General features: G+C 37.5%; 1 protein-coding gene across 1 annotated transcript in view; it reads right to left on the bottom strand.

The window, feature by feature from the left end:
- Positions 1–13,394, bottom strand: part of NRG1 (neuregulin 1) — a 1,040,075-nt gene that overhangs the window by 19,453 nt on the left and 1,007,228 nt on the right. Inside the window, exon 4 of the mRNA XM_045779292.2 lies at positions 4,101–4,230. Within this exon, the coding sequence (XP_045635248.1) occupies positions 4,101–4,230 (130 nt within the window). The remainder of the gene's footprint in view (positions 1–4,100; positions 4,231–13,394) is intronic.

Here is a 13,394-nt window from a genome sequence, read left to right as displayed (position 1 = left end):
CTGTCCAATGCTAAAGCTAGCTGGCAGCCCCACCAAACCAAGTAAGACTGTTAATATTAAGTAAAATGAAGAAATGGTTGTTTTTTTTTAAACATGCTAGCATAGTCTGTTAAGACAGGTGTATGTATTTGTCTAATGTCTATAGAGAAAATGTAATACTACCATTTACTTTTTATTATAAGAAAAAAAAAAATCTTGCTTCCCCAGAGTTAGAAATACTTTAGCAGAAATGAATTCATTTAATTTCATGGACTCCCTGGGAAGAAATTTGGAGAACATATTAACTCTATATTATACATAAAGATATTGTCCAGAGAGTTGAAGTGAAAGGGCTCAAGACTGTTCACGAAAATTGGTGGTTAAGACTCTAATCCCCTCATGGGAAAGCCACATCTGTCCGTGGGACAACATAATGGGTTTATAAATATGGTCTGGTATAAAATCATTTTTAGATTAAAAAAAAACTCACATCAACATCTTCCAAAATAATCCTCTACCGAAACTATTCAGAAGAACTGATATACAAGAACAAAGGGAAAAGCAAAGAGGAAAATCTGGACATTATTTCAAATTGTCTCGTTTTTTTGAAACGTGATTACACAGGGCATCAAATGGTGAAAGATAGAATGATTCTTCTCCTGTCTTTATGTGATCTGGAATAGTCACTATTGTTTCCCCCAGGATAAATTTTAAGTTACTATGGAGAAAAGAGCAATATAAAAGATGAGAACGACTGCCGAAATTCCCACAGTCCCCAGGGGGGGATGTCCAAGTAACCAGCAAACCTCTCCTCCGAGAAGTGTTCAACTGTTACATGGTTAATCCATTTGGAACACCTTGTTCTACATGGAGAGACAAAAGAGACCTGCTGTACAGTCTTCTACTTCAACTCCCAAGAAGACAACAGTGGATTAGGTGACCAGAGAGACTACTTGGAAACTTCCATGCTTGTGGTGTTTCTGAGTCATGGGATAAAGTTGATTTTGAACGATGTGGCTCATGCTTCAGCAATGTTTTGCTTTAGACAGATGGACCATATGGAAACTATGAACTAGCTTTGTACACAGGACCACGATGAGCCAATTTTTTATGTCTTCTGTCTCTATTCATGTGGTCTAGTGAACAGTATACTATCAAAAGACATGGTATATCACTGCCTTTGTTTCAATTCTGAGTAGTGATAATTTTTTTATGTTAAAGATGTTTTTAATACAAGGATTAAAAAAAAAACCCAAACACTTTCATTCAACGAAAAAGGCCTGAAATATTCTGGATGTTAAATATACTAATTCTTCCCTCAAGGTACTAGCCTGCTTTGATGCTTCAATAAAAGACATGGTCCAAAAGGGGGTCAAACAGTTGCCAAAATCATAGGTGTCAAAGATTTTCTTTCCAACAAGATCCAGTGATAAGCTTTTCAACACTTTTCTGAAAGATTATAATTACAAAAAGACCCCAAAAAACAAAAACCAAACCCACCCAATAAAATTGTGATGCCAATTTGCTGAGAAGTGGAAGACAAGCATACCCACTAGACAGTTAGCTTGGGGGATATGGAGTATTCCTTCATGGTTTGCTGCTTTAATATTTATTAGACGAATAACAAACATTTCACTTCAAGATTAAAAAAATATACAGCAAGTATTTTTTGCTGGATTGGGCTTAAAATTTAATGAAAAACCGGTGGGTGAAAAAAAATTACGGTTGCTGGCACAATACCAAAATGGAACAAATGAACAGCACTTATGTGATTGCATGTTTTGTGTAGGACGTGGGAGGGCTGCAAAATAGCTGAAATTAATATGTGGAAAATCACTGTACTGGTTCTTTAGAGGTATTCAGAAACTATCACATGCACTCATGCAGCTTGTAAATCTTTGCAAAGGCTATGATGAAAAATGATCATGTTTCATTATTATAATTAAAATATAGTGGTCTCAGATGCTTTTCTCAAGAAGTAATGGTATGAGACATAGATAATCTGGGTGCAGTTGTTTAAAAAAGAAGGAGAACTTAAGGACCTATAATTTCAATGTTTTTTTTTTTCAAGGAGATTTATTAAAACATAATTAGGTGGTTTGCCTAAGATTAGTACGGAATAAGAGAATTTCCCCATGTAATGAATGAACCTCATATTGTATAGATTGTAATTCTCAGCTTCTGTTTGTTTCTATTCCGGTCAGAGAAAACCTTGGAGGAGATTGTAAAATTTCTTCATCCCAGCTCAGTATGATACACAATGGGGGTGCCATGTTTGGGTTGTGTTCACAGCAAGTCAGCAGAACCAAAGACCAAAACCGACCAACTTTCATTCTTCACTACGGGTATGTAGATTTCAACATACTGGGGATCAAAAAGTGAATCTCTAGGATTATTGCTAAACCAATAAACGCTCGTAGTCAGATGAAGTAATTTGGACCCGGAAGAAATCATCTTCTACACGCTCTTGCATTTTCACCTTGCTTTGAAATTTTTCAAAGGCCTTTTACCTGTGAGTTTTATCTTGGTTTACCTATCTCTATGAAGGAGATGTTTAGTAACTGAGATTAGAATTCTATTCTTGTGATTCTTAGTCTTTTATTCATTCTAAAAGACTATATTTAATTTTCTAAGTTGCCTGTCTTCATTGATAAAATCAGCTACACAACTACCAAAACTTGTCTTCTCTTGGAACCACTTCTGCTCTTGTATAAGGAGCGCTTTAAAAAAAAAAAAAAAAAAAAAAAAAAAAAAAAAAAAAAGCTTTTGAGGGCAAGAAAGCGGTTCTGGGAGGTACTTATTCACTTGTACTTAGTACCTGAGTACCTTAGTACCTGAGACCCCCTACAGACAGCCCTTGTCTAAAACAGCACAGGGCGCGGCAAAACATTTCCCACCAAATGGTATTTTTGTTTGATGTTACGATTTTAAAACACGTGTCTTTAATGATGTCCGCTGTAACTTCTAAAAAATAAAAGGTTTTTTTAGAACTGGCCCATAAATATTTGTATATGATTTATATGATTGTTTTTTCATTTTGCTAATTGCTCTATTAGCTCAGTGTGTCTCTGACAAACTTGCTCTTCTCTGTCCACATGTAAGCCACAAGCTCATATTCTGGAACAGGAAGTAGTTTTTAGGATGGCATGGTTTTTTTTTTTCTCATTCATGATAACCACTGCTACTTTAGAACAATGGGACACAGCCATCGGGCAACTGCAAAATAAATACTGTTTTTCATCATTTCAGTGGGACATGACACATTTTTTACCACATCAGATTATATGCGTCCATGTCCCACATACAGCCTAAGTACCAAGAGGAGACTTAAAAGGCATGGCACAATAAACATGGGGTTTTAATAAGACCTACTAATTTTAACTGCAAGGTTTCAATATTTAATGTACTGGTACTATCACTGTTTCATTCTGCCTGTTAAGAAAGAATAACTGATCCTTCTTAATGGTGCATCAACTTCTTCAGGTCACTGGAAAGAGCACCATTCTACATCTATCTGCAAACAAGGGCAGAGCATGAAAGAACCATCTGCCTTCTGCACCCAGTGATGGGACACACACTAAATGCATTTCCAAATATGTGCAATTTGTTGTCCCCTATTAGTGATCAACCTAAACTCCATTTTTTAAATTGTTATGAAACAATAAGCCAATGCCAAGTGTCACAGAGGCGTAAGGAAAGAATCTTCTGCCTTTCTGCTGCTTTTAGCTGTCCTATTCATTTTGCAGGTGATCACTGGGGTAAAAGGGCACATTATCTTACAGCTTCGTTCATATACTGGATGGAGAAGCAGGTTTCAAAAGTTACAGGCCTTGATGATATTTGCACATCTCTTCTAGGTACCAGTGAGGAAAACCACGGGGAAAGCAACTTTATAAATACAAAGGCACAAAGAAAATTGAAAAAAGCAAAAAACAATTCTGGATGTAACAGAGGAGATGACAAACAGTGTGAACTTTTCAAAACACTCTACAAATAAAACAGCATTACTCAACAGGATGCAACAAAATCGGGAAAAGAAGCAACAAGACATCCTGAGACATGGCATCATCTGAAAGAAGCCATTATGGACATAAAGCCACACAGAGGATTTCTTTTCTTACTTGCACAAGTATCTTGAGGGGTTTGAAAGGTCTTTCACCATGAAGCACTCGCCTCCATTCACACAGAAAGTTTTCTCCTTCTCTGCACACTTTACAAGATGGCTTGTCCCGGTTGTAGACGTAGACGTAGCTGGATAGAAAAAGAAGGGGAAGGTTTACATGTGTCTTTCCCTCTTCTAAACAGCCTTTAGTCTTAAATCCTCTTAAAAGGAAGAGTTCGCGTAAGGTACGGCGGACCTCGCTACACTTTCAGGTTGAATAAACAACAACAAACAAGTGAAGTACTTTCTGGGTGTAATTAAATAGAATAAAATTATCAAAGGGTAATCACAGTTAATTAATTTAATTCGAATGGAATAGGGAGAAGGCTCAACATTTTTTTATAACCAATATTTTATCTTCTAAGGAAACTGGAAAAGAGAAGACCAACTGCCAGTAAGTAAAATATATTTTCCAGGAAGGCTCAAAGATAATGATATAAAGTCATGTCAGTGCAACTCAAGTTCAGTATCACTTCTGAATGGCAACTACTGATTTATTTTGGAAATTACATTTTATGTGTATATTTGACCTTACAGTTTTTAGATCTATATATACTGTATATACAGATATCTATATCTAGATATATGTATATATATATATAGAGAGAGAGAGAGAGAGAGAGAGATATCTATATACATATGGCAAAGAAGAATACAAGGTGGCTTATTTGTTCCTAATAAAAAATATATATTATTAGTTGAATATATATTAACATACAGATCAGGAGACACTCTATTCAAAATTTCTATTCTACTCAGAACAACACTGTTGAACGTCTGACTGCCGCCATACTTCTAAGAAAATGGAAAGAGTCTAATATCGCTGCAAAAGGAGAACAGCATGACAAAATTCATCCATTTTGAATTAGGAGTAGACACTAGTCTTCATTTTGGTTTCCAACTATGATAAGCTTGATATCCACCTGTCAAACTTCAGATATGCGAAAGCGAAGTGAAAATGATGGCTCCACCATTTGGCACATGGATTAAATGAAGCCAAAGCTCTTGGCGCTGAGACTCAAGGGCATTTCATACCAGAACTTCTCCCCACTTACGCCATTGGGAACACCATAAGCAGTGTTCAGTTTCAACCCGAAACAGTCTAATTTACAACATGTTCATGAGTGATGAAAGCAAAAGCATTATGGTAAGCCAACAAAGATCCCACTGACTTTTTCAGGAAAAAGAAAAAAAAAATGTATCTTTAGACAAATTTTTTTCCTCAGCTAGTGACTCATTCTTAGTGATTTTTAATTCCTTGACTTCCCTCTCAATTTCTATTTTATTATTTGCATGTGAAACTCAGACGCCCTTTTTTACTTTTATTTCGCCTCTCGTGTATTTTTTTTCCATTTCTTTGGCTTTTTTTCCTTCATTTCCTTCATAAGTCCCCATTTTGTTTTGTTTTGTTTTTGACTTCTCCAATTTTGATTTTTACTCTAGTTGATAATACTCAACTAGAGAAATACTCAACGTCTGATTATTCAGTTTTCAAATTATGTAAGGCCTTTCTTGCCTTGTATTCTCCCATCTAGGGCATGTTTTGGGGCCATTTCATGACTCTCAGCATGGCTTTAAGGGGTAACAGCAAAGATGAGTCAGGCTGAGTTACACTTTGGAGATGATCTGGTTCAAATCCCATCTCCTACTAGCTTCGCATCCTTGAGCAGTCACTTAGCGGCCCAGAATGCAATTCCCCCATTTTGAAAACAATGGTAATGGTACTCTTGCAGGATTTTTGTAGGGATCATAAATAATCTAGGTTAAGGGAACTGGCACAACACTGGCATTCAATGAATAGTAGCAGATATTATTACTGGGCAAGTATGGAAGGTATTTATCAATCAGACAAGAATCTCGACAATGGAAATCTGGGGATTTCAAAGTTGCATGTTACTCTTGAATCATTATTATGAATAATTAAGAATTGGGTCGCTTTTTTTATTACTCCAAAGAAAAGTCCTTTCAAAATGCATTTCAAGGTATCCCTCTCAGATCTACAAACCAAACAAAGCGAACTAAGGAGAGGAGGAAGAGAGGTGATTTCACCCTGTATCATCAGCTACACTCTCACATCTTGGTCAGGTAGAGGGCCATGTACTTGGCATCATTTCACTTAGCAAAATCATGGAGTAGACAACATTTCTAACCATCACACAACATAGCATTTGAATCCAATATTAGATCTTCATGTGAAAAACCTGGGTGCTGTGTATGAATATTTCTATCCACGGCAATTGCTTTCAAAAGCTACTAGGAGGAAGTTTGCCTTAAATGTTAAAGGTTTTGTGCTTAAGACTTCGAACTGCTGACAGGATACTGTGGGATGACAAATTGGGCCTGGTTCCCTTGCTGCCCCAGGTGACAGCGCTGAGCGGACCACCTGCCGTGTGCTGTCACCAGTCATTCCCACAGAGAAACTCAGCCTCCAGCAGACCCCAGTGGTCTCTGACTCCCTGACAGGTTGCCAAGGATTACCCTTCACCAAGCTGAGCCGCTAACATGGCACCAGGCTCTTCCAGAACAAATCCTGAGGCTTTTACTACAAACAACGAAACCAATATTCCCCCCAAGAGCAGACACTCCATATACATTATAAAACTAACAACAAAGATTAGCCGTGACAGAAGCAACGGACAGATATATCACACCTTGGACTTTAAGAGAAATGTACGTTAAAACTAGAAATAATCCCCCCTTGAAGGAAAAATAAAATAAGATGAAAACAGAGAGGAAGGCAAACCATAAGAGACTCTTTAGGGAACAAACTGAGGGTTGCTGGAGGGGGGTGGGTGGCGGGATGGGGTCACTAGGTGATGGGCATTAAGGAGGACACGTGATGTAACGAGCACTGTGTTATATGCAACCAATGAACCACCAAATTCTACTCCTGAAACTAATAATACAGTATATGTTAACTAAATTGAATTTAAATAAAAAATTGAAAAGAAAGGAAATAATCCCCCTTTTTTGGTGGTTAAGAATATTTCCCTCTGAAATGACTATCCTTTTAATGCTATCCTGCAGCACCAAGTTATGACGCATTCATTTGGAAAATTCTTAGATCATCACCTGAGGCTAGCAATGGGATATCTGATGGTTCAATCATTCTTGGAGAAAATTCAGTAGCAACTATCTTATACGATCATGGACTATTGTGCTTATTAGCACTTCTATCCATTAGCCGCAGCAAGAACAAAAATGATCACGGAATTGTAAAGCAGTAATGAACTCCCAGGTGATGCTAAGTGTCGGCCGACTGGGTACAGCTGTTCTGAACCAACAGCCAAACACAGGAATAAGCTGTAACTGGCAGAAGAATCTGGAATGGAGATGCTGATACATGAACCCTTCAGATTTCTGCCAGGTTTCCTTTTCTTCTCCTCAGTTCAGTGCAGTGCACAGCCAGTATTAAGCAGATCTATAAATTTTGCAGTGATATCCTTTCTCCTTGGCTTACACATGTTGTTATCGCTAAGTCAGTTTCTACTTAGGAATTCTGCCAGAAATCAATGAAACAGACAAAGCAGGTTCTTAAACCTAGCAATGGAAATGACATTCTTTCTAGGGGAGCTGGGGGGAACTTATCAGAGGTGAAGCTAAAGGTTGTGCAGGTAGAATGCGTTTCGATCTATAAAACATGACCCTCACCGTTGTCCCTGCAAGTAGGTGAAGTAGATCTCACTCATTTGGTACTTAATAAACCCGGCCTCTCCCCACTTCGTGACTAGTTTGTTATAATTTGGGAGTTTGTCACCTTCTCGTAAGTTGCCAAATGACTAGCAATTAGGAATACTGCAAAATACGAATCTACTACCTTTATGTTTGCCATTTATATGAATACTTTATTCCAAACACACTTTCCCTGAGACGTTAGCAACTACAATATTGGAAGGAAGAAAGTATAAATAAAGCAGTAACTTGCTACCAGACAATGTACTGTGGAGTGTCTCACTCTTGACCTGGTCTCCCCCAGCATACAGGTCAGGACTAACGACCATCCCTGGCGAGGCTGGACGGTTCTCTGACTTAGCCAAGGATGTGGAGACTCAGTTCACCATTTACAGACTCCCCAAATCCTGCCCCACACAGTAGGGCTCCCTTCTTTCTAGCCTGCCTTCCTTCTTCCCTTCTTTCCTCCCTCCCTTCCATTGTCCCTTCTTTCCTTCCTTCCTTCTTCCCTTCTACAATTCTTTAATGATTGCCTATTATGTGCATGATACGGGCATAACAACTAGAGTTACTGGGGTTAAAAACTGTTAAGACTGTGACAATTCTTCCTACAAGGAGACCTTCATAGATACAATGTAGTGAAATGAGTACTGGAGTTAGCTGAGAAGAATCCGATCCAAGGCTCAATTTTACCAATTACTAGCGGTGTGACTCTTGTCCAGCTAACCTGCCTCAGTAAATTCAGCTGTAAAATGTGCTGTCACAGGGCTGTTGGGAAGTGTGATAGAATGTTTTGTCAGTTGCAACACTGCACGCAAATATATGATACTGTTACTGTTACTAGTGGTATAAATGTGGAGCAAAGAAAAGCAAAAGACACGTCTGTCCAGACTCAGGAATTACATATAATCAAGCCTCAAATGTTCTTAGTATATTATTCGTCTACAAATTATGACGAGAGATTGTCTAATTTGCGGAGGTAACCATTGCATGACTGCAAGGCATTAAGGACATATCAATAATCTACTCTATTTTAACTGTATCATCACTGCTTCTTAATAATTAATAACCACTAAATTTGCCTAGATAGTAAATTGAGGAACAATTTGAATTAAAAGAAAACGGTCTTAAATGTGTGATTATTTTCAACTTCCAAGACCCATGCAATTCTTTAAGATTTCTGACCAAAGCTCCAAGTTACTGAATCAAGTGTACTTACAATATTGTTATCCTAACAGTTTTAGACTATAAAATGTAAAAAATAGTGTGATGTTCATAGTATATAGGACATAGTATAAACTGTTTATAATGTAACATTTTGGAAATCACACATTATTGCACAGTTTTATAAATACACAATAAAAATCTGAGGAGTAATGAAGTGTTCTCTGTTCGTCACTACATATTTTCCCACAGAATCACACAGTATTTCCTGCAGAATGCCAGGCACTTTCTGCTCCAGGCAGGCTGAAAAGAAAACAATGCTGGAAAGGATGGCTTACTTTCTTGCTTGTTTTAAGAGGTGTTTTCCTTATCAGTGAAGTAGACAGCACCAACAGAGCAGGGCCATTACACAAATGCAAATTGCTGATAAGAAGCCACTCTATTCTTCTTTGACAATTAGCAGGGATTAGCAGGAGTGTATGGTATTTACCCCCAAGGAGCAATCATTAGACCCTGACTTCCCTGAGTGAAGGAGTCCTTACTAACAGTTTTTAAGACAATTCTTAATGATTTACTTGCAAGAAAATTAAACTAACTCTACGCAGTTTTCTCAATGAAATATACAAAGTTTAACAATTTTTATATTCTAATATGAAACTGTTAATCACTACAGTACAGGTTTGTTTTTTCTCTCTTCTTTCTTTCTTTTTTCTTTCTTTCTTTCTTTTCTCTTTCTTTCTCTTCCTTCCTTCCTTCCTTCCTTCCTTCCTTCCTTCCTTCCTTCCTTCCTTCCTTCCAACCTTACCTTTGATATCTTCAATGGCTCTGTGTTTAGAAATCTGCATGCTTTTGTACTCTTTGAACTCCCAGTTAAGACCAAAAAAAATCTAAAATTATTATTCTTGCTTGGAATACAGCTCCTTGCAATGAAGTGCTAGAAGCACTTTGAACTCCCACTGGGGGGAAATGCTTCTGTGGCTCCTGAAAGGAAAGCTCTGGAACAGAAGCTGAGCAGGAAGAGCTGGGCCCCCTCATGTAGCTTCTGTCAATGACTAGGGAATGAGGGGGAGTCATTACTTTTCCAAAAGAAAAGTCCAGAGCCTGCCTCAGAAGTCCTGAAGCACTGTTGTCATTCTGGGCTGGCCACTTTTTCTGAGCAGTAATTTAATCCTCCACTGAATAGCAAATAAATTCTTGAAGAGGAAAAAATGATAAGGGGCGATGAAAAACAACAACAACAACAACAACAACAACAACACTGAACCCTGTGCTGGCTTGGAGATTCCTAGAGCCAATATAGTGATTTACTCTGGCATACCATTTCCTTGGCCTCTCCTCTACTGAACTCTTGCTAACGAGCAAAAAGGGAAGCCAGAGAAGAAGCATCATGAGACCATACGTGAAACCAAACTTTCTAAAGTAGAATTAGGGCATCTCACTTCATGGACCCACGAACTTAGCTGACAAACTAAAAGTGCTCAGAGGTTCACAGACTACTCATACGGTAAGAGTTTGTCCAAAGAACAAGTTGGCACCAAAGGCCAATGGAAATTAATTGGTGTAAGTGATGAACCTGGGCTTTGGCGTCATTGAAACACACACAGAATGGTGGAGAGAAAGAACTTGAGCATATCCTATAGTTTATCCCATATTTAAAAAGAGGGTACAAATCATCTCAAAAGAATAGTTCTATGGTCTTTAATAAAATACCTCTAGCAAAGAATTCAGAGGTACACAGGGGAAGGCTGCCCAAGGTCACACAAGTGAATTAGAAAATGCTTGCTTTCTGTTTTGTTCAATGTATATTGTGGCTTAAGTTGGTTAATAAGATTGCCTTTAATTCCTCTCTGTCTTCCAAGCTCTCTGGGCAGACCCTATTATTTCATCCTTCAGCAGAATGAAAAGTGACCTTCGGGTGTTTCTCCTCATAAAACAAAATTATAATTTTTGTTGTAACACTGATCTCATTTGTAGCTAAACAGAAAGCAGATTCTAAGTTCCCAGCAGTTGCTGAGCAAATGATTTGGTGTCACTAGATAGTGTTATCCTTAGAAAAATAAAATTGTCAAGAAAGGTTATTTTCAAACATACAAGTTGCTATCTTTTTTTCCCTTTTCTCTGACAGTGCATTTCACTCATGATACAATGTAATCAGTCTACTACTTCTTAGAGCAACATCACAATGACAAATACTTCATAGGATGTCACAGACTTTGTAAAGAAGAGGGAGGGACAGTCTCTTCCCACAGTGGGCCATTGGCTGGTTGGAGTGACAAGCAGCTGTATTTTCTTCCCTACAAAGCCAAGAATCTTTCCTTAGCTAACAGGTTAACTCCAGAAGTACAGTTTGGGTATATGCTTTCTACGAATCACTCAGTGTTATGTAAGTATAAAATTTCCAAACGGGAGTTCACGAACTTTCAAGCTGTCCCTTGAATCTTTTCCCATCAATACCTATTCTAAAGGAGTAAAATCCATCCAGCCTGCAAAGCAAATATTAACAGTCCATTTGACTGGCTTAACTTGATACATCTATAGATCTCCTCAGGCAAAATGCAGGTGTACATTCTTAACTATATCCTGCATTTTCTACCAGTATTAATTTAGTTGGGAGAAGGTCATGTCAATGTAGAAAATGTTAACCTGTCAATTTGAAAATTAGTCAAAAGTTTTGAGAACCAAACAAAACAAATCAAAACAGAGAAGACTGATCAAGGATTCAGTTACTCAGCAAGCTGCTGAAATTACCATGTGACATTTAATGACATAGGTTAATTTATTCATCAAGTAAAATACATTTAGAAATGAAAGTAGATGAAAGGTCAGAAGACAGAAATTAGGAGGCAAATTCATTATCTTATTCAACAAATCTAAAAAATCATGGCATATCAGACAATAAAAGCCATATGGTCATTTCAGTACATACTGAATCAACATTTGATGAGGTTAGCAATCAATTTCCTTAAGACTATTAAGTATTACCCCCCAAATCACACCTGAATTTAATCGGGCACCCACAAACAGTTACTAATTTGCAGCAAAACCCAGACAATGGAGAATTTTTCTGGGGAAATAACCCGGCTTCTTTGAAACAAAACTAAAGGAAGGATCAACAGACAAAGAGAGCTAGAATTAGAGAGGCCAAGAGGATGAAAGAAAAGGAAAAACCAAAATAGAGACATTTAAAAGAGAGTTAAGAGACATATAAACCACTCACCTTACATCACCCTTGGATCCTGATTCAAACAGTTTTAAATGTATGATATTTATAAAAGGAAATCTGATCACTGATTAGATCATTAATATTTCTATGGGGTTACCATTAATTTGTGGGTGTCAAATGTACTGTGGTTATGTTTAAAAACAGTCCTTAGCTTTTAGAGATGCATACTGAAATGTGTATATATTCAATGTAACATGTCTGGAATATGCTTCAAAATAATAAAAGGGAAGGGAAGTTAGTTGGATCAAGATGAAAAAAAAACAACAACCTGGTAATTGCTGAAGTGGATGATGGCTACATGGAGATTCGTTATTCATTATTTCCTGTACTTTCATATGTTTAGTATACATGGTTACATGTACATTATATGTTTAAAGATACATTTATGTATGTTTAAAATTACAAACGCAAAAAATGTCAATTTCAGGCTTTTCGATACATGTCTTGATAAATTAGAATTGGAATGATACTCTCTATCACCTAAAAAGATCTACTTTTACAAACAACTTAAATCATACTTAACATTGAGACTCTGGAAGAGCTTTCCATTAATGTAAAGATCAAGCTAAGTATGTTGACTACCAACGCTATTATTTAACATCGCTCTGAAACTTCTAACCAATGCAATACGTGAAGAATAAAAAAAAAAACCTGTAGTATAACTGTAGGACATGAGACGATGAAATAATCATTATTTGGCAGTCACTGGTAAAGTGAAAAAGTCACAGCCAAGACTCTAGGACTGATGCTTTTCTTTTCTTTTCTTTTCTTTTCTTTTCTTTTCTTTTCTTTTCTTTTCTTTTTTCTTTTCTTTTTTTCTTTCTTTCTTTCTTTCTTTCTTTCTTTCTTTCTTTCTTTCTTTCTTTCTTTCAGGATTTCATTTATTTGAGAGAGAAAGAGAGAGAGAGAGCACAAGTAGGGGGAGCAGGAGAGGGAGAAGTAGGCTCCCCAACGAGCAGGGAGCCCGATGTGGGGCTCAACCCCAAGGACCCCGGGATCATGACCTGAGCAAAGGCAGATGCTTAACCAACTGAGCCACCGAGGTGCCCCAGGACTGATGCTTTTCCAATCTAACCGTACCATATGTCTGTTGATATGAAAGGACCCATTAAGAATAAAGAGTGTCACAGTTGGCCTAAAATTGCAAGTTACACAGATGCTCAAGGCAGTAAGGTTCCTAAAAGTTATGCAAGC

The sequence above is a fragment of the Ursus americanus genome, chromosome 27 (assembly GCF_024610735.1).
Source record: "Ursus americanus isolate L20-20 chromosome 27, mUrsAme1.1.p, whole genome shotgun sequence".
NCBI lineage: Eukaryota > Metazoa > Chordata > Mammalia > Carnivora > Ursidae > Ursus > Ursus americanus.
This window is presented reverse-complemented; position numbering and strand designations above follow the sequence as displayed.